Genomic DNA, 24,945 nt, shown 5'->3' on the forward strand with positions numbered 1-24,945 from the left:
ATTTTGTTTAGACCAGTTCAGTTGATACTGCAAGTTATCCATCTTGCATGTTGGGGCTAGTGTGGGTACACATGTCTCCCTCTCCACTCAGCCTGCTGACTGGAGGCTGGCTGGAGAGGGAACCTTCTAATTGCACACTATGATTATGCTCATAAAAATTATTATTATTCTATTGTTTTATAGCTGCTTCCTTCATACATTCAAGGAAAGCTTCTGCAAATTTAACTAAAGGTTTATTCAGCAACAACTCCATTTCCTCCTTCTCCTTTTCCTCTCTCTTCCTTTCTGATTCCAACCACCACTACCCCACCCCACACCCCACACACACTCTACAGCAGGCGTGCACAACTCAAATGACCTGGTGGGCCAAAACTGACCGTGACTTGGATCATTGGGGCCGAAGTCTATTTTTAGGGTGCTGATTATTAAAGTAACACTTAATATCAATCAATTAAATCAAATTAAAGTGAAATTAATGAAAATGAATTTAATCAAAATTTAACTTTTGAAGTTCTGGCAGGCCAAGATTAATTTAAATTAAAATAAAATAAACTGAATTAAAATTTCTAATAAAATAAACACAATGCAATCTGTACAAAATGCATAACAATAAAATGCATTGCTCTTCCTTTCCACCTCTGCCAAATCATCACACTTAACATGAAGCACTTGTAAGGAAAAAAATTAGAGAAGGTTTTCTCATAGTTTTGGATAAGAAGATTACACTTTGATCAGAAGAAGGAGTGGGAGAGAAAGAGGGAAAGGAGAGAGAGAGAGAATGGAGGGAAAGGGGGGATTGGAGAGAGAGAGAGAGAGAGAATGGAGGAGGGAAAAGTGAAAGGAGGCTTGGCTTGAGAGAGAGAGCTTGAGAGAGAAAGAGAGTGAGTTGAGAGGTGGGAGGGAAAAGAGAGGGAAGTCAAGAAAGCCAGGGAGAAGCAGCAAAATGATGAGGAGACAACGTCTCTAGCTCTGTTTCCCAGGCTTGCTCTGATTGGCTATGTGCCCAGACCCAGCAAGCCGGCTTACTTATGGCTATGGCGGTGGTAGTTTTTTTCAAGTTCAGCTGCATGCAGCAGAGGTGCTGCTGCAGGAATGTGGCTGAGTGTTCTTCTGTGTTTGTTTTTGGTGGGTGGGGAACACACAGAAGCAGACGCCGTCGCCGGAGCGGCCATTGGCAACAGCACCCCGGCGGGCGGCCACAAAGAGGCGAGAGGGCAGCTGCGCGCCGTTCTGCGCATGCGCATCCATTAGCCTCTCCACTCTGTGCATGCCTGCTGTCGCTGGGCCCTCCTGTGTGACGGAAGACGGAAGACGGAAAAGGAGCCAGGCGGCCTGCCGTGAGGGGAGGATGACGACGACGCGGGAGGCCGCCGCCGCCCGACCAGGAGGAGGAGGACGACGAGGAGCAGGGCAGGGGCCAAGAAAAAAGGCCTTGCAGGCCGCATGCGGCCCACGGGCAGTATGTTGTGCAGGCCTGCTCTACCGGTTCCCCAATGAGGCAAACATCCAAACAACAAAACACAAAATATTACTAGGTAGAATACAAGTATATGTATGATATATTATACACATAGCTCATAAGTGCTAGATATGTATATATTTCTGCATTCATATATCGCTTTTCCTCCAAGCAGCCAAGACCAGTGTACGTTGTTATGTCTATCCTCACAACAACCCGGTGAGACAGGTTTAGCTGAGAGATAAGTGACTGGCCCAGGGTTTCATGGCTGACCAGGGATTTGAACTTGGGTCTGATTAATTAGCATTCAATTCTTATTTAAGGGCAGTTTGGATTAACATCGCCTGCCCTGCTCTATTAGCAGAAGATGCCAGGAAGGGGTCCAGATGTGCACATCCGCAGGCCTCTCCCATGGATTTAGGACAGGCCATATCATCTGAAGTGGCCCCTTTGTTTGTTTGTTTGTTTGTTTGTTTGTTTGTTTGTTTTAAAAGACTCTCCAGGTTTCTTTCTGAACATGTCTACTTGGAGACAAGAATGATTAGTATCAACAGAAGCTGGATGTTTTAAAAAAAAAAATTCAGTGCAACCTTACAATAGTTAAACGGAAAACAAAAAAGAACTGAGAGCTCAATCCAACCAACATTAAACACATCAATTCTCATTTGTTTCAAGAGGGAATAATAGTGTGCATGATTAACTCTCTCATCAATGGGCCTCAGAAATGCTTACTTTGGCTTAGATTGTACTCTGAATTTCCTTGTCCGTGGCAATGCCTGGGACCTATAATTCTTTGTCTAATTTTAGATTAAAAATGCAGATGTAGTTAAAACATAAATCCCTCCCTCTGAACTACAAAGGAAAAGAATTAAACAAATTAAGCAGCTAGAACAAAAGAAAATAAAAAACAAGAGGGTGAAAGTATTCTTATTCACTATATACAAAATAAAAAGCATGAAAATCAAAATCTCATAACTTACCTTACTGGCCCAAAACAAAATGGCCACTTGGGGCTGTCTGGTCTTTTATTTTTATCTTTTATGTAGGTTGCAGAAGTACTAACCCATAAGGAAGACCCACAATCAATGTGACCAGTCATGGTAAAATAGATATTTAAAAAGTCACCAGATTAATTAACTAACATATAATAGAGGAGACAGATTTTTTAAAAAATTCATCTTGGACATCCTTTTATTTTCCCCATAAAGGAAGCAGCACCTCTGATACAATTTGAAATTAGTAGTAGTATCTCTGAGATGCTAGTATGTCTCTTGGGTTTGTACTGATTGAACCCCTAGTGAGAATGAGGTCTATTAGGGTGAAAACACTGAAAAAGTAATAGATCTACAATGGGAAGCAGGCAACACCACAGATGAGAGTAAGCTACCAATAATGGAAGGCTGGCTCCAGAATGTGGTGAGGCCGCACATTTTCTATGGTCCCATAATAAGAAATGGGCCCACTGCCTCAACTGTGCCACCATTCACATTTTGCACAGAGCACTAGGAATGTGCACAAAACTGGCTTAGCCTGTTTGGTTCAAATTTGAACCAGCTTCGAACCAGGGTAGATAGGTTTGGTTTTGGTTTTGCTCGAACCCCGCCCCCCCCCAGTTTGGTTCTACATAGGGTATAATGGGAACATGAACCAGCCCATTATTCCCTATGTGAAGCACTTAGGGGAACAAAAACAGAGTTGGTGGTAGGCACCCAAGGGTGCCTCCCACCCACCAAACTCCAAAGCAATTGGATACTCCTGTGATTATAAATGAATTTTTGAAGATATTTTCAGTTTTTGCATTTCTCCCAAAGGGAATAATGGGGATTTGAGGATGACCCATTCCCCCTTTGAGGGGTGCCTGGGCACTCCAAATTGGGTCTGGGGGTATAGCAGGTTGTGCAAGAACTCCACCGGTGTCTGCGGTGACAGGAGGTGATTCTCTGGTTTGTATATAATATTATGAAAAGCTCTTCAGAAAGGTTGCCTGGGGGAAATTGTGGCACAACCTGCAATGCCACCAGACCCACTTGGAGGTGCTGCCCCCCCCAAAAAAAAGGTGGGGAAGTGGGCCAGATGGGCCACCTCAAACCCCCATTGTTCCCAATGGGAGAAATGGGGGGGGATCAATTAAAAAACACACACATACAATTTCCATTGCTTAAGGGTTCGGTGGGTGGTATGCACCCAAGAGTGCCTACCACTCGCCCCAGGTTTCTGCCCCTAGCAGGCCACACTACCAACACACAGTGACACAACTAAAAAGACACTCAGCTAAGAACCAAAAAACCCACCACAGAAACTGACCTGCTGCTGCAGTGCCTGCACAACTGCAAAGCCAAGGGAACCAAACCAAACAGCACAGCCTACACAACAGCCACACAAAACCGACAAAAGACCTATCAAGACAGCAGCGCAAGGCAGTGAAACCAATCCAGCATCACGCAAACTGCAAAGAAAGAGGGGCAAGGCAAAGACACACCACAGTGAAGGAAAAGAACATAAAGTAACACACATGAACCATTTTTTCTGCTCTTCTCTTTGGACATGCGTTTTGCAAAAATACAGAGTTCACAGCAAATAAGGTCACTGTTCTACTTATATGAATGGGGAGAGACTCCTATGCATTGCAATGAAAGGGGAAAAATTAAAAAATATATATATATTAAAAAACAATAAATCCTACAAACTTGGGGCTGCCTGGGGAGAGTTGAGACCAGACCTGCTGCACCCCAACACCCACTTTGGGGTGCCATGGCATTACCACCAAAAGGTGGGTAATGGGGCATCCTCAAATTCCCATTATTCCCTATGAGAGAAATGCAAAAATTGAAAAAAAACTTCAGAAAATCATTAACAAACACAGGAGTGTCTGATTGCTTTGACATTCAGTGGGTGGTAGGCACCTCTGGGTGCCTACTACTCACCCCAGTTTTGTGCCCCTAGGTACTCCACATAAGGAATAATGGGCTGGTTTGAGTCCCCATTACACCCTATGAGAAAAATAATAAAAACGTTCAAAAAATCATTAATAATCGTAGGAGTGTCTGACTGCTTTGAGGTTTGGGTGGTAGCTGGCACCCATGGTTGCCTACCACCCAACCCAGTTTTGGAGGCTCAAACCAGTTCAAACCCGTTCAAATAGAACCAGGCTCTGTTTGGTTCAAACTTGGACCGACATTGCCAATTCAATGCCCTGTTTGGTTTGAGTTCAAACCTTCGAACCAAACCTGTTTGAATTCAAACCGGTTCAAATTTGAACCTGTTTGCACATCCCTATAGAGCACACAAAAGGTTCAAAGGCAACATGAGAAAATTATCAGCTTGTACATTGTGCATTGTCCAGGTTGAGGGGCCTGAGATATGTCTACCTCTCCAAAATAATTATTTTCAAACTGAAAATAAAACCCTAAGAATTGTTGTTGGACCTCTACTTAACATTTTCAGATCATTGAAAATGTACATTGAAGCCCGATTCCCAGACTGTGTCTTGACATAAAGCCAAATCACATTTGATAAGGCTTTTAATTGCTTCATCTGGCTCAAGGTGATGCTGCTCTGTTAATGTGTGTCTATAGAAGAAATCATGGATTTGAGTGTTGCTCATACAACAGAACTGGTGCAGAAACAAGATAAGAGATTAATGGTGTGATCAAATGGCTGCTTCTCTACCCAACAAGCAGAAATGTGGATTTTCAAACTTTCTGATCACACACTGCTAGTCCTGTCAGACATCCAATATAATATCACAAGTAGGAAAATAGTCATGGCTTTGCATGACAAGTTTTAATACAAAAGCATTGAACATAAAGGTTTTGATAGATGAACTTTCTTCTGTACTGAAGAATGAGTTTGGGCTGTAAGAGCATGAACTCCAGTGGCATTACTCCAACATGAATGACAGACAGCTACTTGAGCTCAGAATTAGTCATTTCCCCTTGGAATACTGGGTAGGAGGAATGAAATTCTTTCCTCCCCAGACCTGTGCTTTCTGATGCTGAAACTTCCTAATACTATGTGGCTCAAGTATTGGGTGAGGAGAGCTGGTCTTGTGGTAGCAAGCATGACTTGTCTCCTTAGCTAAGCAGGATCTGCCCTGGTTGCATATGAAAGGGAGACAAGAAGTGTGAGCACTGTAAGATATTCCCCTCAGGGGATGGAGCCATTCACAAGTTCCCTCCCTGGCTTCTCCAAGATAAGACAAGATTTTTTAATTGAACCAACAAACTACCAAAGCATACAGTATGTTGCCAAAGATAGGGCTGAGAAAGATTCCTGCCTGCAACCTTGGAGAAGCCACTGCTAGTCTGTGAAAACAATACTCAGCTAGATAGACCAATGGTCTGAATCAGTATATGGCAACTTCCTATGTTCCTTTGTTCCTAAGTCCATAATACAATATCCAGAAACAAATAGGATCTTTAAGACTAAGGCCATTAAAACATTTTAATCATGTTAATACGTCATTCATATTGTTGAGCGTGTTTCAACATGTAGCTTTATTTCTAAAAACTGCATATCAAAGACAAATTATTACTTTCCTTCTATTCAGTTTCCTAGGCTGTCATAAAAGCATAACAAGAACATTGCATTTAAACAGTCAGCTACAGAAATTGCCTTGATGAAACATAATGAGTCTTCAGTTTATATGCAGAGTGAAATGATTTCAGAGGGCTTCCTTTTTATCATAGTTCTTATTTTGAAGGTATCAACTTCATCACTATTTTTCTGAGAGCTTGCTTGACTTCTTTATTCCTCAGACTGTAGATAATGGGGTTCAGTATCGGTGTAATTACTGCATAGAAGAGAGAGAGGAGTTTGTCCACATTCAGGGAGTAGCTAGATTTGGGGCGAATGTATATAAAAATGGCCGCCCCATAGAATAAGGACACAACTACAAGATGTGAGGAGCAGGTGGAGAAAGCCTTCTGCCGGCTCTTGGCTGATTGCATCCTTAAGATGGTAGAGATGATATGGAAATAGGACATGAGGATCAGCATGAAGGGCATCAGGATGACAAATGCAGCAGCTGCAATAATCTGGATCTCATTCCAGTACGTGTCCCCACACACCAGCTTTAGCACTGGCTGGATTTCGCAGAAGAAATGGTTGACGACATTGGAATCACAGAAGGGCAAGTTAAAAATGAACATGGTGTGGCCCATAGCCACCAGGCTGCCGCAGACCCATGAAACAGCAGTGAGCTGGACACACACACTCTTTCTCATGATGACTAGGTAGCGCAGTGGGTTGCATATTGCTATGTAACGATCATATGCCATGAAAGCTAGGAGACAACATTCGGTGGCACCGAAAAAGAGAAAGAAATACATTTGAGTGGCACATGCAATCAGTGAGATGGTTTTGTCCACAGCAAGTATGTTCTGAAGCAACTTGGGGATAGTGACCGAAGTGTAGCAGATCTCCAGGAAAGACAAGTTCCTGAGAAAGAAGTACATAGGTGTATGAAGGGCAGTATCCACGGTAATGATGACCAGAATGGTAATATTGCCAAAGACAGTTGCAATATAAATGAAAAGGAACACAACAAAGAGAAGGAGTTTAACACCTGGATCATTAGCAAAGCCCAGTAAAATGAATTTATTCACTGAGGTGTCATTTTCCATTGTCTCATTCTGACATATTTTGTCTGTGTGGGTGAGAAGATGGGGAAAAAACTGAATGTCAGAATTAATGTAAAAACAAAATGATTTGTATCTTGTCGAGGAATCCAAAGGAGCGGGATCCTGTGATGAATATCAAACAATGTCTCACATACCTCTGAAATAAACGTGGGTTTCTTCTGCTCCTTACAGTAAATCTAATCAGGGTTTGAAGGAAGCTATTTTAACAACTCCTTGAGGCACCTTTGGGGCCAGATCCTTTGTGTACTTGATTATCATGTGGGCTAAATGTCCCAACTGTCTTGTTGATTACATTAGGGGCAAATCAAAATGTGTGTGTTTTTTAAAGATACACAAACTGGTACACAAACTGATGACTTTTTTTTGCCAGTGTTGTTATTTAGGATGGATATGCTAAGCTTCAGTTAGTTAGAACATGGCTCACATGGTATATTACAAATTAATTAAAGCGGCACAGAAGTGCCACTTTAGTTAAGATGAGTAGCAAAGAAAAGGTTCTGCTATAGTTAGCCACAACATTCTATTCCTAATAAAGAAGACAACTGTTGAGCTAATAACTTGAAACTTGGCAGGTGTGATCTACTTGATGAGGTTTACAAATCTGCCAGATTTCAATGAGATCTCACAAAAAATATCACAGCTACAGTAGGTTAAAAAGTGATGAAAATTGACACTTTGGTCCTTCCCCCAAATATTACAACAGTGTCCCATAACATTCTTGCAAATTTGGGGGGAAATGACCAATGTACTTTGACAAGCATGTCTAGGAAGGTAATCCTTTGCTGATTTGCTGAAGTTTTGACCAGGGTTCAAATGATATTGAGGTTTTTCTGCCCCATTAAAGCCAATGGGAAATAGGTGCTGGCAAGGTTATGCAGAGCAAGACTGTTTTGATGATGAAGCCAAAGTTTACTAGTAGTGTGACATCAGGGGGAGCCAACCATTGGATTCTATTGGAAGTGCAATACCTCTTTAGTGATTGAAGGTGAATTCTCAGGGAAGGTGGGGGAGGGGGGACATGGAATGGACAGCTGAGTCCTGAGTGAAAGAAGGAGAAAATGATTAAGATAAAAGGGCCCATATAGGTTTTCATCCCTTAAAAGAGTTGGGGTTTCAAAAATGGGGGGCTTTTGTTATCGGGAGGGTTATAAATCAGAGTATGAGTCACAATACATGATAAAGAGGCACAGTTCAGAGGATTCTCTATCTATCCGTTCAGTCATGTCCAACTCTCGGTCACTCTATGGATCAATGCACTCCATGACATCCTATCTCATACAGCTTCCTTTAATTCCGCCATAGTCATTCATAGTAGGTTCAGAGGATTAAGGACTACTAGTTCTATTGCAGTTAGATTGGCTTAAGGCCTACCATTATTTCAGGAGACAGCACAGCTGATAATAGCATCCTGAAGGAATTTATATCAAGGAATTCCTGGAGGGCACTCCATTTTTTATTCAGGTTTCCCGCTGCATATTGGAGTCTGATTTATGTCCGGGGTGAAAAAAAACCACTTGTTACACCAGAGTTTCTAATATGCCCCAAACCTACAGTAAATCCTCACAGTAAACCGGTGGTAAAGCCTGCTGTCTAGAAAAGCTCTTGAAGAACTGTGAGGTTTGTGGAAAATTTCTGGGAAGAGAATCTCTAGTTTTGGATACAGAATCTAAAGTAGAAGTGTACGCAGTCTGAGATTGGTGGTCCGGTCCAAATTTTGATTGAACTGTGGTTCCACAAACTGCTTTGATCTGGTTCAACCCAACCTCGAACTGGTCCAGTGGTTCAAGGGGTGGTGAGGGCAGCACTATGGAGGTCAGGTGAGTGCTGGAGCTGTGTCACCACTGCAGGGGTCTGTGCTACTAAGGTTAGAGTGCTATTCTATGAGTTTGAAGTTCAGTTTTGTGCCCAGCCAAGTTATTTGTTGGAAGTGAAGGACTATGCGCTGTCTCAAAGACAGTGGAGGACAGACTAGTGAGTCAGAGGGCTAGAGGGTCAAGACATTGGTCATCCCTTCTCTACTGTTCTGACACGATCCCTCTGGAATGTAGATTACTAATCTTAGGGAGTTCCTTCCTTCCAGCCACTTCCTTCTGCTCTTCTCTTCCTGTTCCTTCTACCTTGCAACATGCAAACAAGCTCCTCTCCCTGCACCATGTGTGCAGAGATGCAGAATCCATCTGCATCCAGCTAGATAGATAGATTAGAGATCCTAACTCCTCACTTTCCTATCTAGAATGGAGTTCTCTAATAAATGCCATATATATTGATTTGAAACTATGAACTGGCTTCAAGTTACTTTACTCTCAGCATACACACATGCCTACTAAATTCCGCTGTGTTGTGCCTCTGTGCACTCTGCTATAATGAAAAAAGGTTTCTCTACTGGAGAGAATTCCCAACATATTGAGGGCTGTAATGCTATTAGTCTAGAGAGGCATGGGGAGGGGGCTGGTCCGAGTTCAAACTGGACCGACCCCTGGTTCTAAGAACTGCCTTTCAGATTGCCTCAGGTATACTTGTAAATGAAATTCCCCAGTAATGTGGCATGGGGGCAAATGCAGCCTTTCTCTCCCCCCCCCCCCACATTACTAGGTGATTCCCTTCACTAGTAAAACCTTTAAAACCTTTATATGTGTACCCCTTGACCCTGCCCACTCACCGATTTGGTCAAGGTGGTGGGCTCATTGCCGGCATGCAGATCCCTAAATCGGCACTTCAATCCAATGAATGTGTAGCATCCCCCAGGTGCTGCTTCCACCATGTTCATCTCTAGTGCAGTTCATTACATTCCTGATGCTGGGAGGGCCTCTTCTGCAGGAAGCAGAGCCCATGGGGCTTCTCCTTCCCAATATCTATATACAGTAAGGCATTTGAATGAAAACTGTCAGGATTGCACCCCTGACATTAAGCATCCCCTTAATCTTAATTCAAATATTCTCATCTATCCAAGATCCCTGGAACTGTTGGAGAAATTTGTATCATTGCAAAAATATCCCTGTGAGTCATTGTATAATTTTTTTTTCTTAAAGTGGTCCTTTGTGTTCATTTTTGGCCTCAGCAAAATAATGTACATTTTCGGAGCAAAAATGCAACCCAACAACCCAGAGCTGGAGGCCAAAATAGAGAAGATCTCCACAGCCACCATGTATTTTTCCTTGGTGCTCAGGTGGATTGGAACAAAGGAGACCCAGACACTGCAAAAAATCAACATGCTGAAGGTGATAAACTTGGCTTCATTGAAATGATCAGGCAGCTTCCTGGCTAGGAAAGCCACCATGAAGCCTATGCTGGCCTGAAAGCCCATATAACCCAGGACAATGTAAAACATGGTGCCTGAGCCCTCATTACATTTCACTAGGATTCTTCCGACGTGTGAGAACATGTCAAGGTCTGGGAATGGAGGAGTTGTGCTGAGCCAGATACTACAGATAATAAGCTGAATCATAGAGCAAAACACTATAATGTAATAAGACAGTCTTTGGCTCAACCATTTTTTCATCTTGTTCCCTGGGTTTGTGGCCAAGAATGCCAGGACCACTGTGATTGTTTTGGCCAACACACAAGAAAGTGCAAGAGAAAAGATTATTCCGAAAGCAGTTTGTCGAAGAAGGCAGGTCATCCTACTGGGACGACCAATAAACAACAAAGAACAAAGGAAGCAGAACAAGAGGGAGATCAGCAGAAGGTAGGTAAGATCCCGATTGTTGGCTCTGACGATGGGGGTGTTCTGATGATGCTTAAAAGTTCCTAGCACCAGGGCCGTGAGTAGAGAAAAAGAAAGTGCAGCAGAAGCCAAACCTATCCCTAGTAATTCATCATAGGCTAGAAAAGTTATGCCTTTAAGGATACATTGGTTTTGATGCTTGTTTGGATATTTATCTTCAGCACACCTTTCACATTGATAGGCATCTGAAAGAAGCAGAGAGATTTTCTATATATCAGGTCCAACACTCATACACTCATGATTTGTAACTCATCTAGTCAAATGCAGCTATGGTAGTGTACATCTATTTTTACTTTCTGCTTTGACTGAAACAAAGAAAAACAAAACAAAACAGAGTGAGGCTATTCACACAATGGGAGGAAATCGGGCTAGTGGAGGCTAGCTCCATTTCCTCCCATCATATGAACCACAGGGCTCGGCTGCAAGCCCGGTGGTCCCTAAGCGGGTAACCCACCAAAGAACCCCTGCCCTTAAACCAGGTTTGTGAGCGCTCTGCAAACCTGGTTTTTCACTCGTGTGTTGTCATGGCGTGGCTCCATGCCATGGCAACTCATGAGTAGACCCCTGACTGGGAGGCTCAAAAGCAGCAGACCATGCTGGAGCAGGGCATGCTGGAGCTTCCTGGGGCCACACGGCCCCCGAACTCCCCAGCCCCCCACCAGCTCCATGACGGAGCAGGCAATCATGTGGGTGGCTGCTGCAGCTGCCCAGAGCAGACTGTCTGCTCATCTGTGAGGAGAGCTCTCCCTGCAACCCCCCTAGAGGCTCTTCTCAGTAATCGTGAGAAGAGCCTTAGTGTCTCTAAACTGGTGGCAGGCTGTTGCATGTGGCTCTTGAGGTGTGTTCTGCTGGATAGATTTCAAGTAAAGCTGACCTGAAAATGCTCTCCCCACTTTTACTGCCCAATTTGCAAGCCATTTAATGGGTTGGACAATACTTTGGGGTGTGGTGTTTTGTTGTTTTTTGGAGGTTGGGAAGGGAAAGATGGTAAGAATCATAGGATTCCCTTCCCCTTCTTTGAAACGGTTTAATAGAATTATCTACCTGTTTTGTCTGAAATTGTCCCTTCTGGACACTGGAAGCAATCATAGCAGCAAGATGGCTTTCCTTCATGAGTTTTTCTGTAGTATCCAGGATGACATCTCTTAGTACAAACAGAATGTGGCAACGTCTAACCATAAACAAGAAGGATGGCAGATTAATTCAATGCTTTAGTGCTTTACATATCCTATACTGAAACAATATCTATCTATCTATCTATCTATCTATCTATCTATCTATCTATCTATCTATCTATTATACAACATCCCATCCCGACACAATATTTATAACCTGCCTAACAAATACATGTGGCTAAGTGAACAGGAAATGTGTTCCTTGGTTGCATGCCGGCGTACTAGTGTCTGGTGGGTTTCACCTTTCAGCTATGTAACCAGAATGTTTGCATGACTGGCATATAGGATTCCTCAGTTAGAGCAGTAATGACTATGGACTTGATCCTGGTTATTCAAAGTGGGCATGCTTAGTGGTTGGGGTAGGAAGAAATTGTTAGCTAGCACAGTTTAACCAAGACACAGCTGATCACACTAAATGAGGTGGGGAAAGACAATAAATATTTGCAACATTGCAGCATAGTAGCAATCCCCTTTACTTATCTATGTGGAGTGCATTGCCACCCCTTATTGAAGTGCTGAAGTGGATCATCCAATTGGGTATTTATATGGGGAGCCCCCTCAGATAGAGTAAGGATTTTGAGTAAGACACACAATGGCAAATTATTCTTTCCATATCTGTTCTGAGGTATTAGTACACTGCTCAAAATGTTTTCTTCTTGTACAAAACATTTTCCCCCATTGTTCCCTTCACTAATGTTAATTGTTGTCTGCTTTAAGTGAGTACAGCATAATGCAAGAGAGACAAGCTAAATGCCACCTCATCCTATTAGCAGTTTATGTATTTGGGCATTACAGTGATTTGATTTAGAAGTCATCTCATCTAAAAGTGGGTGGGTTTTTGGTTTTTGGCTCTCTATTGATTTGAGTAGACGCTTTTTAAACTGCACATCTCTTCAGTTGGTGCATTATACTGCTCTCAGGGACATGGCTTAGGCCTGGAGGTAGTATAGGATTTGGCATGTCAGGTTCTCCCTGTCTCCCACACAATATCCCTACATCCCTCCTTGGTTTGGGCCTCCATTGGCAGCTCTTCTGTTGATGGTGAAGGTATGCCAGTGAAGCATTCTGCTGTTCTGCTCTGTTGGCATACTGGTTAACACAGAGGAATATCTTGATTTCCACCAGTGGAAGAGGATATACAACAAATTCTATGCCACTCAATTTCCCCTTTTAAAATATAGGATTATTCCATAAATACAGTTATCCGGGGATAAATCATTTCAAGCAGACATTAAAAATGGCATTTTCTACTCCATGCACTAGAAATAATCAGCAACCTTTAATATGCATTTGGAGGTTTCATCCTGTAGGATACTGGGAAAGTTACATCAGTGTCCTAAACACCTCTGGAATACTCACCTGGTTGAATTTCTCTGGCCATATAATGGCATTTTTCTCAATGATAAACTTTTCATCTAAGGCAGCCTGGGAATCTATCATTCCAACCCTCACTTGTGTGAAAGATTTATTTGGAAAAATGATCCAGTTAACAATGTCATACCCAACAGACAATTCCATGTTCTCATTTAAAAATATCTCGTCCCCGGCACTGTTGTTGAAATGGATGTTCCTCAGAAATGGATGAAGCTACATGGGAAAGTAAAACCCCAAGATTCAGACAACAGAGTAAAAATGGTGGATTCATAAGGAATTTCTTATGGAATGTGGAAATTGTTACACTGACTTGGCTTAATTTTCTCTTTCTGTGGTGCTATTATATGAACTACATGCTATGGACACCACTAGTTTTTGCATTGGAGCTCTCTAAATATTTCAGTTGGACTTTTCTCTAGATTATAAAGGTGACTATGACTGTGTTAGAACAACCAAGTGCATGCACAACTAGCAAAGTTGTGGTAGCACCAGAGGTGACCTAGTTGCATTAAAGGGTTGGGGATTTGAAAAACTGTGTTCTTATGGAAAAATTCACATTGAAATGAATAACATGCACTGCAAATGAACAACCCTAGTCTGGAATGCAAAATCCAGACTGAATGCAACTAGCTAGCACAACTACTTTGAGCTAACATATGGTCCTCCTGCCTGTAGTTTCTTATTTATTTATTTATTTAAAATATTTATACCCCGCCCCTCCAGTGCACTGTCAGCCTTCTCTTTTTTGGATTAATAAGAAACACTTTCTTTCCCCGCAATTGTTTAATGTTTTGTAAAAATCTTTACAAAAAAACATAGAAATGGGTGATAGATAGATATCCTTCATTATGGTTATCGACCAGATAAAAAATCATCATACAGTTTGTGGCAGACAATAAGTGTAGAGTTTCCTTTGGTGTCTAGGCACCCAACAGCTTCATGTGGGGTCACTGATAACTCATTTTTTAAAATGAGGAGGTGATGGTTTGGGGAGGGGCAAGGAGGAAAGCATGAGGGTCCTGCTCAGCAAAGCAGCGTTTCCAGAAGAATTGCCACTGGGGCCCCAATTTTATGGCCTAGACAACTGCAAGGCTGATTTTGGCTCCAGCCCACACGTACTTGGGATCAGCCCTGTTTGAACTCGTGATTTACATCCGAGTAAACATCCATAGGCTTGGATTGCACAATGTCCCCCCCTTCCCTCCTAAGAATATACACTTTTCATTTTAAAAAAAGTTTATCATGATTTAATACAATAAACATGATTTATTTTAATGTGCTGGACAGAAATACTAAGTAAAGATTAAGACAGAAAGGTGTGCTTTTTACAAACTCTTTGGTGAATATTTAAAACAAAAACTAGCTTTTATATATTAGCTATGAAAATACTGACAACAGTATTTTCTTACTTGTGTTTCTTACTTGTGTTTACTACTCACAACGCATTGCTCAAAGTAAAACTCCCATCTTAAAATGGTTAAAAAAAAGTTTTACTTTCATGTGCAATTTAAATTTGATCTTATTGCATTTGGGGTGTAAAAAACAAAGCACGCCTGAATTCTATATGCCTCAACCTAACTTTACAAAAATAAAAAAGCTATTTTAGGACAAACAAGAAGTTCATTTATTCAGAGGGGGGAAATGCATCACATTTCCTCATGTAAATAAATGGAAACCATTTCTTCTGGGACTAACGTTACAATCTTAAGAACACGTGACTAACTTCCCAGTATACCAGGCTAAGAGTGGGCTCCGAGACAGACAGACCGACAGAGACACACACACACACACACACACACACACACACACTTTTGTTAATGGTAAACATGTTCCTATAGCATTCTTTTGTACATTTACTTGGAAGTAAGTCTTCCTAGAATCGGTGGAACTTACTTCTCAGTGTGTATGTATAGGCTTGAGTTGCGAAAGCAGTTCAATTACTTTGGGGAGAGGGAAACTACTTTTCCATCCATACTTAGTTTTAATATTGCCGAGAGCTTAAAATGTCAGCATCAAATATAGGATTAGCATTCACAGGCTACTTTGAACTGGCGTTTTCCAATGGTGGGACTACATCACGTTAAAGGAGTGTTTGAATCTCCTTAGAAGAAGTGTGATTATGTTTCAACACACCAATCTTTGATTATGGAAATCTTTCCTGCTTGTAATACCCGCCTAACCTTGCACACACACACATTCTACCTTGGGGCATAAGAAATCAGAAAGAGAGAGAGAGAGAGAGAGAGAGAGAGAGAGAGAGAGAGAGAGAGAGAGAGAGAAACCCCAGTCCTACCAAAGCGTTCACACATACATTGATGTATGCACCATGAAAACAGTTCCAGACAAATGTATTTCTGCCTTTTTGAAAGGTGGGGCGAGTTAAATTCAATCGACTTATTCTCTTGGAATAAAGAAATAAAATAAAATAAAATAAAATAAAATAAAATAAATAAATAAATAAATAAAATAAAAAACCCACCCGGGTTAACCTCAAATTGGCTGTGTGTATCTTAGCAAGAAATCCTTTTGTTTGCCTGTCAGCAACTTCCAGACACCTACTGGCCTCCTGAAATAAATTCATCCCTGCAAGGCAATGGATTTGCTAAGGAAACACACTAACCTTCATCCTGAGAACAGGCATGAAAGGGGAGCGCTTCTCCGGTGAGGAGGCAAGGCAGTGCAAAGTAATGCTACAGTTTCAGGGGGAGAAGAAAGGGAAGGCGACAGGGGGTGCTGGCGGTGTGAAAAGCTGTTGCCTTTAGAGCCATGCAGCATCTCCCTTTCATTTCAAGCACTTATTGATTTGCTGTTGTTATCTTTGGTGACGCAGAAGGACACTTGAAAGAATGTCTGTTCTGAGAAAATAGGTGACCTGACCAGGGCTCTTACTGAATTCTAATTACCACATCAACTGCTTGGGAGAGGGAAAGATGCGAGGGGTGGGAGAGAGAGAGAGAGAGAGAGCGCCTTAACAGTAACTGAGTTGGCGAATTCGCAACTTTCCCTAATGATTTCAGAAACTCTTTCCTCTGGCACATTCTGAAGAAAACACTCAGAGATCACTTCGCAGTCACCCTGCCTCCTGTCCAATGAAGATAAGGGAGAATGAAAAGAAATATGCACGGGACCTGTAATGGCTTAATTTGATCAAAGGCTCGCCAGAGTTTCTTCCTAGAACCTGTTCTGAATGTCCGGCTCATGAGAGCAGAAAATGCCACTGAGTACATGCGAAGTGGGGTTTTTTTGTTGCTGTGGTGAGCTAGCCTGCTCATCAGCACATATCCTGGTCTATTGGGTTCTATGTCGGATTGGATAGTGCCTCTTTTAGTCAGGATTGTGTCTGCCTATCAGTCTAGCTACCTAATGCCTTCTGTTTCCCACATATCTTGCTGTCTGTCTCTTTTAGGCAGCTCCAACCACTCTGTGTTTCTACAAAGCAAACAAGGTGAGGACTCCCTTAAAGTCTGAGAACCATAAGAGAGAGCCAAGCAGAGGCCAATCGCACAGGCGCGGTCTCCAAAATGCCACCAGGAGAAGGCCGAAAACCAGTCAAACAGCTGGCCGAACTGGCTGGAGGGGGGCATAAGTAAAGCCGGCAGGGGGAGGGGTGATCTCTGCAGACACCCACACACACACACACCACCTCCAGCAACTCCCTGGGAGTAAGATAAAAAATTTATTATTATTATTATTTTTTAAACTGCAAAATGTTCGCGAACTCCCCAAACATTTGGGGGGTGTTCAGTCTGAGGTCGGATCAAACAGGGGGTGCTTCTGTTCAACCCTGGACCATTGAACCGAACTGGTTCAACGTTGAACTGGCTCGACGTTGAGCTGGTTTGCACATCCCTAGTAGGGAAGTTCGAACGAGTTCGAATATGAACCTGTTTGGCATTGAACATGGGTGGTTCGATGGTCCAAACCAGTCCATTGGGCATGTGCCACAGCTTCCAAAATGGCCACCGCCATGGAGGAGAGACCTGGAACAGGCAAAAAAACACCCATACTGCACGTATTTATAGCAAACTGGAGGCTGGCAGGGGAGGGGGGACCTCCGGGGACCCCCCTATGACCGTGGACATCACCGTGAGCCTTTGCCCCTTAAAAATAAAGGTTTTTTTAAAAAAAATTAAAAAATTAACCCCCAAATCTAATCAAACTGGGGGATGTTGGGTGATGTTCAGACATGCACAAACCCAAACATGCCTAGTCCGAACTGGGTAAACTGGTTTTGTGCACACCCCTACCACTAAGCTACAGTAATATTCAGTACTGTACAGTAATATTCAATATTCAGAAACATAGGAAGCTGCCTTATAACAAGACAGACTATTGGTCCTTCTCAGTACTGTCTGCACTGACTGGCACCAGCTTCTCCAACATTCTCCAAAGTTCTCCAAACTTCTCCAAGGCAGGAGTCTTTGGCATGCAAAGCAAATGTTCTACCACTAAGCTACAGTAATATTCATGACTCACTGTGATGCAGCAACATGTTATCCATAGTAATTTATCAGCTGAAGCATCTTGAAAGATAAAGTTGGTTGCCCCATCTCAAAGTTTCATATAGCTAGGAGACAGCCTGACATCGTGTGTTGGAATGTAGGTGTACAAATGCAGCCCAGGACAAAATTAACATCTCTTGCAACCTTTTCTTAAAGGCAAAGTACAATGCTGGATCTTATGTGAAAATGGAGTACTGGCCATATAGAACATATTTACTCGGGATGTGTGAAATGTTTCGAGTACAGAAAGTTCTGTACCCGAAACTGCCCGTTTCGGGTGATTCATTGCTGAAACAATTGTCCTCTTGCCCTCCTGAAATGTTTTGGAGCCAAAACGAATCACCCCCATTTTGGCTCTGCATTATTTGTAGTTTTGGCCCTTCATTTTGTGGCCGATTAAGTCCTTCTTCTTCCTCCTCCATTTTGAGTTCTGACATCTATTTGAATTTCCCGCCTTTTTGCCTCCTATTGACATCAATGCAAAAAGGTCCGATCTGATGTCTATTTGATTTTCAGGTCTCAGGGCCAAAAGAGTGGGGTGGGGTGGTAGTGCCTAATGGGTGGAGGCTACCATTCAAATTGCAGAGGGATTGGGCAAAGGGCTGATTTTTGGTGAATTGTTGAAGTTTACATGTCTTTAAGGTTTTCCCCCATAAAGTATAATGGAGGTTTCAGCAGCCCCATAACTGCACTTGGGGGGTGCTTGGGTGGCTCATAGTGAGTGGTGGTGTTGTGCACATATGGTGCCAATCACCCCCATGGCTTTCTAACCCATGAGGTACAGGGTTCTGTTGTTTCTGAGGTGTTCTGAGTGTAGATTCTTTGGTAGCAAATGAGATTTTCAATACAAACCATGAATCCACTCTCATTTGCTACCAAGAGCAGTTATGGGTCTGCACTTAAGTATGATTTAACTTATATTATGTCACCTTTTGCTATAAAGCTAAGAAAAAACATTACGGGCTTCTTCCAATGTCCCTTTACCCAACAAAAGTTGCTTCAGTGACTCCAACTTTTGACGTTTGCAGTCCTTTAAAAATTCAGCAGTGAATAAAAGGTGGATAAGAAGAGGATTCTGCCTATTGTATACCAATAAGAATAAAAGCAAATCTTGGGCACCATGGTATACATAACCCAAGGAGACTTACTAAAGGCTAATATCAAAGCAGAGGTAAAATCAAGCAGATATTCAGCATGTTTTGCTTTACCAAGAGTAGCTGACATCCTGACTAACAAAATGCTGATATTTCGTGAGAAGTGTCAGTGCTGCAGATGAGCTCCTAACACAGTACGGGTCTTTGCAGGAAGGTGAATTGTAATGACCTCCCCTTCCCGTGCCACTCAAAAATATGTTCATGAGGGCTGCATGATCCCCAGGTATCTATTTCTTAGGTTACACAGAATGCTTCAAGGTGAAGGGGAGGTCCTCTCTCCCCACTGTGTGAACACTAGTCCTTGGTTTCATGAAGCGTCATGAAGTACTGGTGCTTCATTAGGATGTCAGCCAGGATGTATAGCTAGCCCCTTGCAACAGTATTGAAACTAAGGGTCTCACCTCCCATGGCTGCATTTTGTGAAGGCCCACTTTGTGTCTTTCTGCCATCGCCTGTCCGTGTGAATACATTGTGTGTAAAGCATGTGCCAAGGCATGGACTGCATTGTAGATACTGTAGCTTTTCCTCAGACATCCTCACTGAAAACTCAGTGTCTGGAAGACTCTCCAACTTTTCTTCCCCTGTACATTTTGTAAGATTGCTTAAAGTTCCATAAGGATTTGGCATCATAAAACACTCAAATGCAGTACTCCAGAATTGCTGAAGGGTAAAATAATGTTGGTGCTTGTAAGGATTAAAGGTCTGGAGGAAGGTCGAAAATCCTGGCACATCATTTTTGTGGGTTGCTATGGATAAGGAACCGTGGAAGTGTTTGATATACCAATCGTTCACTAAAATGGATGTGGTCAAGTCCCACTGGCCTGTTGTGATCCAAACCTTCTCTGGGAATGTCTTTGTCAATGGTCCATATGCATTTAGCACTAATTTTAAATGTTGCATGGAACTAGTGTCCCCATATACAAGAATCACATTGGCTTTAGTTACAGTAAGAGCTGCCAGGATATCTTGAATAGAAAATATATGATTCCTAGATCCATTCATTTGAAAAAGGATCAGTGGCACCTTTTCTGTGAAAGCAATACAGATGCCATTCCTACTGAACATTGTTTGCAGGGCTTGCACAAAATCTTCTCCGCTGTCATCATATGAAACAGTGAGGCCAACCCATGTCCATCTGAAATACCTTAACAAAGTTACTATCCCTTCATACTTAGAGGCTTCATCTGGAACCATTTGGTAAAAAGGGGGAAACTGAGTTTTATCCTTTAGCACCGCGTGACCTGCTCCATAACTGATCTGAGGAGAAAGAACACGGGGAATTTTAGAACCATGAAAATGACAAGACTTTGGGCAAACATTGTACTCATCATGTGGTAAGTCCTATTCTGGCAGACATTCTGCACAGTGGAATGTTGATTTTACGGATACAGCAGGATTGCTGTGCAACTACAGTACCTACCTGTGGGGTTTTATAGAGGCCTAAGATTGTGGCTATCTGGATAGAAGCTTCAGAGCTCAGTCCTCCAACAACTGCAGAAATCTTGTATTGACTTCCACACCTGTAATTAGGGAAGCCTTGTTTCTGTTCAGATAGCAGGGACAGGGTAATATCATAGTTCACACTTCTGTGGAAGAAGTTATCATAAATGTGGAAGCCCAGGGTGATGTTAGGTAGGAGGTGTTGATCCTTATTGATCTCCTCCACAGCAAAAATGAAGGCCAAAGAATTCTGGTAGTTCTTTCTCATGACTCTACAATGAAAATAATGTATTTAAAGATTCTTGTATCTTTATTTACAATGTAGCTTCCTCCATTCTGAAAGCTCTGGACCAGTAACATATTTCAAACTTCTTGTATAATATAATGCAAAATGGGAATAACCAAATCCTAGAATCATTTGGAATAAAGCATCACATTTTGTTGGCCAGGTGTATTCAGCAGGGATGTGCAAAACAATTCGGTTAGAAAATGATTTGTACCAGATTTGGGTGATTTGTAGACAAAACAAATAGCCCAGATTCGGGTTTTAAAAAATCACCCCAGATTCAGACCTGAAAAATTTGGAGATTCAGACCTTCATTTTCTGGCCACAGTGGGTTGGGTGGTAGTGCCCAATGGGTGAAAGCTACCACCCAAATTTCAAAGAAATTGGGCAAAGGGGTTTTTAAAGAATTTTTGAATTTGGCACGTCTTTAAGCTTTTCCCATAGAGAATAATGGGAATTTGAGCAACCGTATCGCTCCATGTGGGGGGCACCAGGGTAGCCCAGAGTGGTTTGTGGTGGGTGATAGTGCCCAATCAGTGCAAGGAAGCTACCACCCATAATTCAAAGAAATTTGGCCAAGGGCTGATTTTTAAATTATTTTTGAAGTTGGCATGTCTTTGGAGCATATTTGGGGCAGAAAAGAGGTTTCAGGGACAGAAGAGTGGGTCAGGTGGTAGTGCCCAATGAGTGCCTACTACCACCCAGATTTCAAAGAAATTGGTGAAAGGGGTGATTTTTAAAGAATTGCTGAAGTTTGTGCATCTTTAAGCTCTTTCTCCATAGGGAATAATGAGGAATTTCAGCAGCCCCATAACTCCACTTGGGAGGAACCAGGGTGGCCCAGATCTAGTGGTGGTGTAGTGCACATAGGGTGCCAACCACCCCCAAACGCAGAAGCCCACGGGGCATTGGGTTTTGTTGTTTCTGAGGTGTTCTGAGAGTAGATTCTCTGTGTCCACCATGGCTGCAAGCAGCTGTGGCAGACACACTATCAGATAATGCACTTTTGGGGTGTGCTTGCAGCTAAAACCTGGTTTAAGTGATGGTCTCCATAACCACTTGGCTCCCGGCAGTTCTCACAACCAGCAGGAACCAGGCTGGGCTCCGTAGCCCAGTTTCTGCTGGTCATGAGAATAGCTTCATTGTCTCAATATGTTCACTGGCAGGGTGTTCTCTCTCCTCACAAATTTACTTATTTATTTGACATATTTATATACCTCCCCATACCTCCATCTCTAGGCAGTGTACAACAAAAACAATACAAATTAAACAAAATTAAATATGATTAACACATTAAAATAATTTAAAATCCATTTAAAAGTATTAGAAGTATGCATCTAATTAAAAGCCTGGATGAACAAATGTTTCTTCAGTTCCTTTTTATATGTTGCCAGAGATGGGGAGGCTCTTATTTCAACAAGGAGTGCATCCCAAGTGCAGGGGAAGCTTCCCGGAGAAGTCACCAGACAAGTTGGTGGCAACCATAGATGAACTTCTACCAATGATCTCAGTGGACGATGGGGCTCATGGCGAAGGAGATAGGAATGGTTTAACATGGGGATGGGAGAGAAACCACTACACTATATGGAGTCCATTCATTTCCAAAGGTGTTCTCCACCCTGTCTCATATTTTTATTAAAAACATAAATAGTGGTGAGGGGCCATAATTGTGGTTATATTTTGTCCTAGATTGCAGATAAGAGTTTGACATCAGGAGCACAGCTGGATATGCAGGGGTTTACCTGTTTTCACTCCTTTATGCAGCGGAGGGTGGAAATCTACCCCAAAATATGGATGAAGGTTAAATAAACCTGGCCACAACAACCACTGAAATATAATACAGCAATTAAATCTTTCCAAAGAGATCTGTGTTGATTGAGGAAAACTTGTAATGCAAAATCACTTCAACAACAACAACAACAACAACAATAAGTGTAAACCATAAATCAATAAGCAATTGAAATTATATTTTTTCCATCATGTCTGTTTTCTTGGATAATATTTTGATCAGGGCTATATCTAATACTCTCATGTACTACTGAGCAAGATATTTACTCTTCCATTTATTAGCAATGTTTGAATGTGGTGCAAATTTGTAAAAAGTAATCACATCAATCAATCAGTGTATTTGTTTAGACATAGTCGTAAAGTTAGTAGATAACATAATGACATAAAGATAAATCTTAGGACACTCAAAAAGAAAAATATTGTCTCAGAATAATTCAGAATGATCTGACAAATTGCATCAGTTTGCCAGGTACTTTGATGGGAGAAACTAAAAAGCTGGCTACTTTTCTTGTAACTTAGGGCCTGGTATCAGCTAATTAAAAAATGTCACAGAAGCCCAATGATCTCCCAGCATAAACCATAAGCAACAGCCAAATAAATAAATAAAAACGATATCTTTTGCTTCCCCAGACCTACGTGGACAGACACAGACATACTACAATGGGAATTCTGGCCATGTAGTCTGTCAACAACAGAGAATCTAGCAACTAAAAGGCTTTCCTAAGTCTTATCTCTATCAAATTTGAGAAATAGGGTGCTGGGAATGAGGAAGAAGAAAGATTAGGACAAGAGCCCCTGGTGGCGCAGTAGTAAAACTGCCGCCCTGTAACCAGAAGGTTGCAAGTTCGATCCTGACCAGGGGCTCAAGGTTGACTCAGCCGTCCATCCCTCCGAGGTCGGTAAAATGAGTACCCAGAATGTTGGGGGGCAATATGCTAAATCATTGTAAACCGCTTAGAGAGCTTCCAGCTATAGAGCGGTATATAAATGTAAGTGCTATTGCTATTGCTAAGTGTAAAGAGGGAAATAAAAATAACCCATTTTTTGTAAAGCAAATCTCTATCATATTGCACTTCATCATCCACCTAATGGCGTAGAGGGGAAACTGGGTTGCCGGTTTGAATCCCTGCTGGTATGTTTCTCAGACTATAGGGAACACCTATATTGGGCAGCATTGATATAGGAAGATGCTGAATGGCATCATCTCATACTGCGTGGGAGGAGGCAATGGTAAACCCCTCCTGTATTCTACCAAAGACAACCACAGGGCTCTGTGGTCGCCAGAAGTCGGCACCGACTCGACGGCACACTTCACTTTACACACTTCACTGTATTGAAATTACATCGACACTTACTCAAACAGATATCTATTGAAACTGTGAGGTAAGCTTTTGAATGTCTCTATTGGACATATAACAAAATCCAGAGATAAAACTCCACCAATATCATGGTCACCTGATTTATAATAGTCAAGTTCATATCTGGAAATGGTTGCTCTGCAGATTCCCTTCAAGATCTTGCTGACAACCTGAGGCATAAACAGAAACAGAAGCAAGAGCAGCAACATCATACTTAGACAATTCTACTGCTTGCAATTTTCATTCACACCTGAAACACTGGTATCTGAAAACATATAAGAGAGTCTGTTACCCTGAACATTACAAATATCCTTACTACAGCCCAGGCATTTTATCTGATTTATTCACCCTTATGGTGATGTATCCATGCCATCTCCTGAATGCATAATTGTCAGTGGCACAGTTTTTATATCAGATTTCTTTTAGAAGTCTTTGCCAGGGTTTGCAGTTGATTGTCCCCCACACCCACTCCTGCCTCCCATATGCTTTTTAAAATGTTTCTTCCAATAATCCCTTGGGCGTCCAGTGGAGAACACTCAATCACAGTATTTGAAATAATTACAGGGAAGATAATCACCTTTTCCAAGTCTTTGGCTCTCTCTGTGGTTGTCTGAACTGTAAAGCAGCTGGAGAAATTGTGGGCTGCAGATGTTCACCAAAGGCACTTATGGCAACTTGCAGCACACAAAGCAAGCTCAAAATTGTCTTCACGTGACACTTCCCACTAGGAAGATCCTTTTGAAATTCTCTTTCAGATCTCTTAGCAGAATTAGTAATTTTCATCTGTTTTATCCTCACCATAATGCTGACATCCAAAGTTTTTCTTTGGCCTTTAGTACTGGAATCTATAACCACTGACCATGCACATGCACCATCTAGTCTGGATACACATAACATAAGTCTGGACCCTTAACTAAGGCTACTGTAAACAGTGGGATACCAGTGGCTAGTGCAAGGGTGTTGCGCTGACTTGGTCCAGACCTTGCGTTCCATACTCACACTGTACTAGCACAAATGTGTTTGTACTTGTACAAGAAGATATG

At 42.1% G+C, this 24,945-nt stretch overlaps 2 protein-coding genes across 2 annotated transcripts; both read right to left on the reverse strand.

Moving 5' to 3' along the window:
• Positions 1–6,150: 6,150 nt before the first annotated feature.
• LOC128330159 (olfactory receptor 10C1-like) lies at positions 6,151–7,083 on the reverse strand. Its single transcript, XM_053262560.1, has one exon. It carries the CDS (start codon positions 7,081–7,083, stop codon positions 6,151–6,153), a length of 933 nt encoding a protein of 310 aa, XP_053118535.1.
• A 2,959-nt stretch (positions 7,084–10,042) lies between these two features.
• On the reverse strand, positions 10,043–20,738 carry LOC128331257 (vomeronasal type-2 receptor 26-like). Its single transcript, XM_053264610.1, has 5 exons — positions 20,451–20,738; positions 19,571–20,287; positions 13,360–13,587; positions 11,870–11,996; positions 10,043–11,010 (listed from the first exon to the last, which is right to left on the reverse strand). The coding sequence occupies exons 1-5, from the start codon at positions 20,736–20,738 to the stop codon at positions 10,043–10,045; spliced, it is 2,328 nt and encodes a 775-aa protein (XP_053120585.1).
• Positions 20,739–24,945: the final 4,207 nt, after the last annotated feature.

Source organism: Hemicordylus capensis, chromosome 6 (genome assembly GCF_027244095.1).
Source record: "Hemicordylus capensis ecotype Gifberg chromosome 6, rHemCap1.1.pri, whole genome shotgun sequence".
NCBI lineage: Eukaryota > Metazoa > Chordata > Lepidosauria > Squamata > Cordylidae > Hemicordylus > Hemicordylus capensis.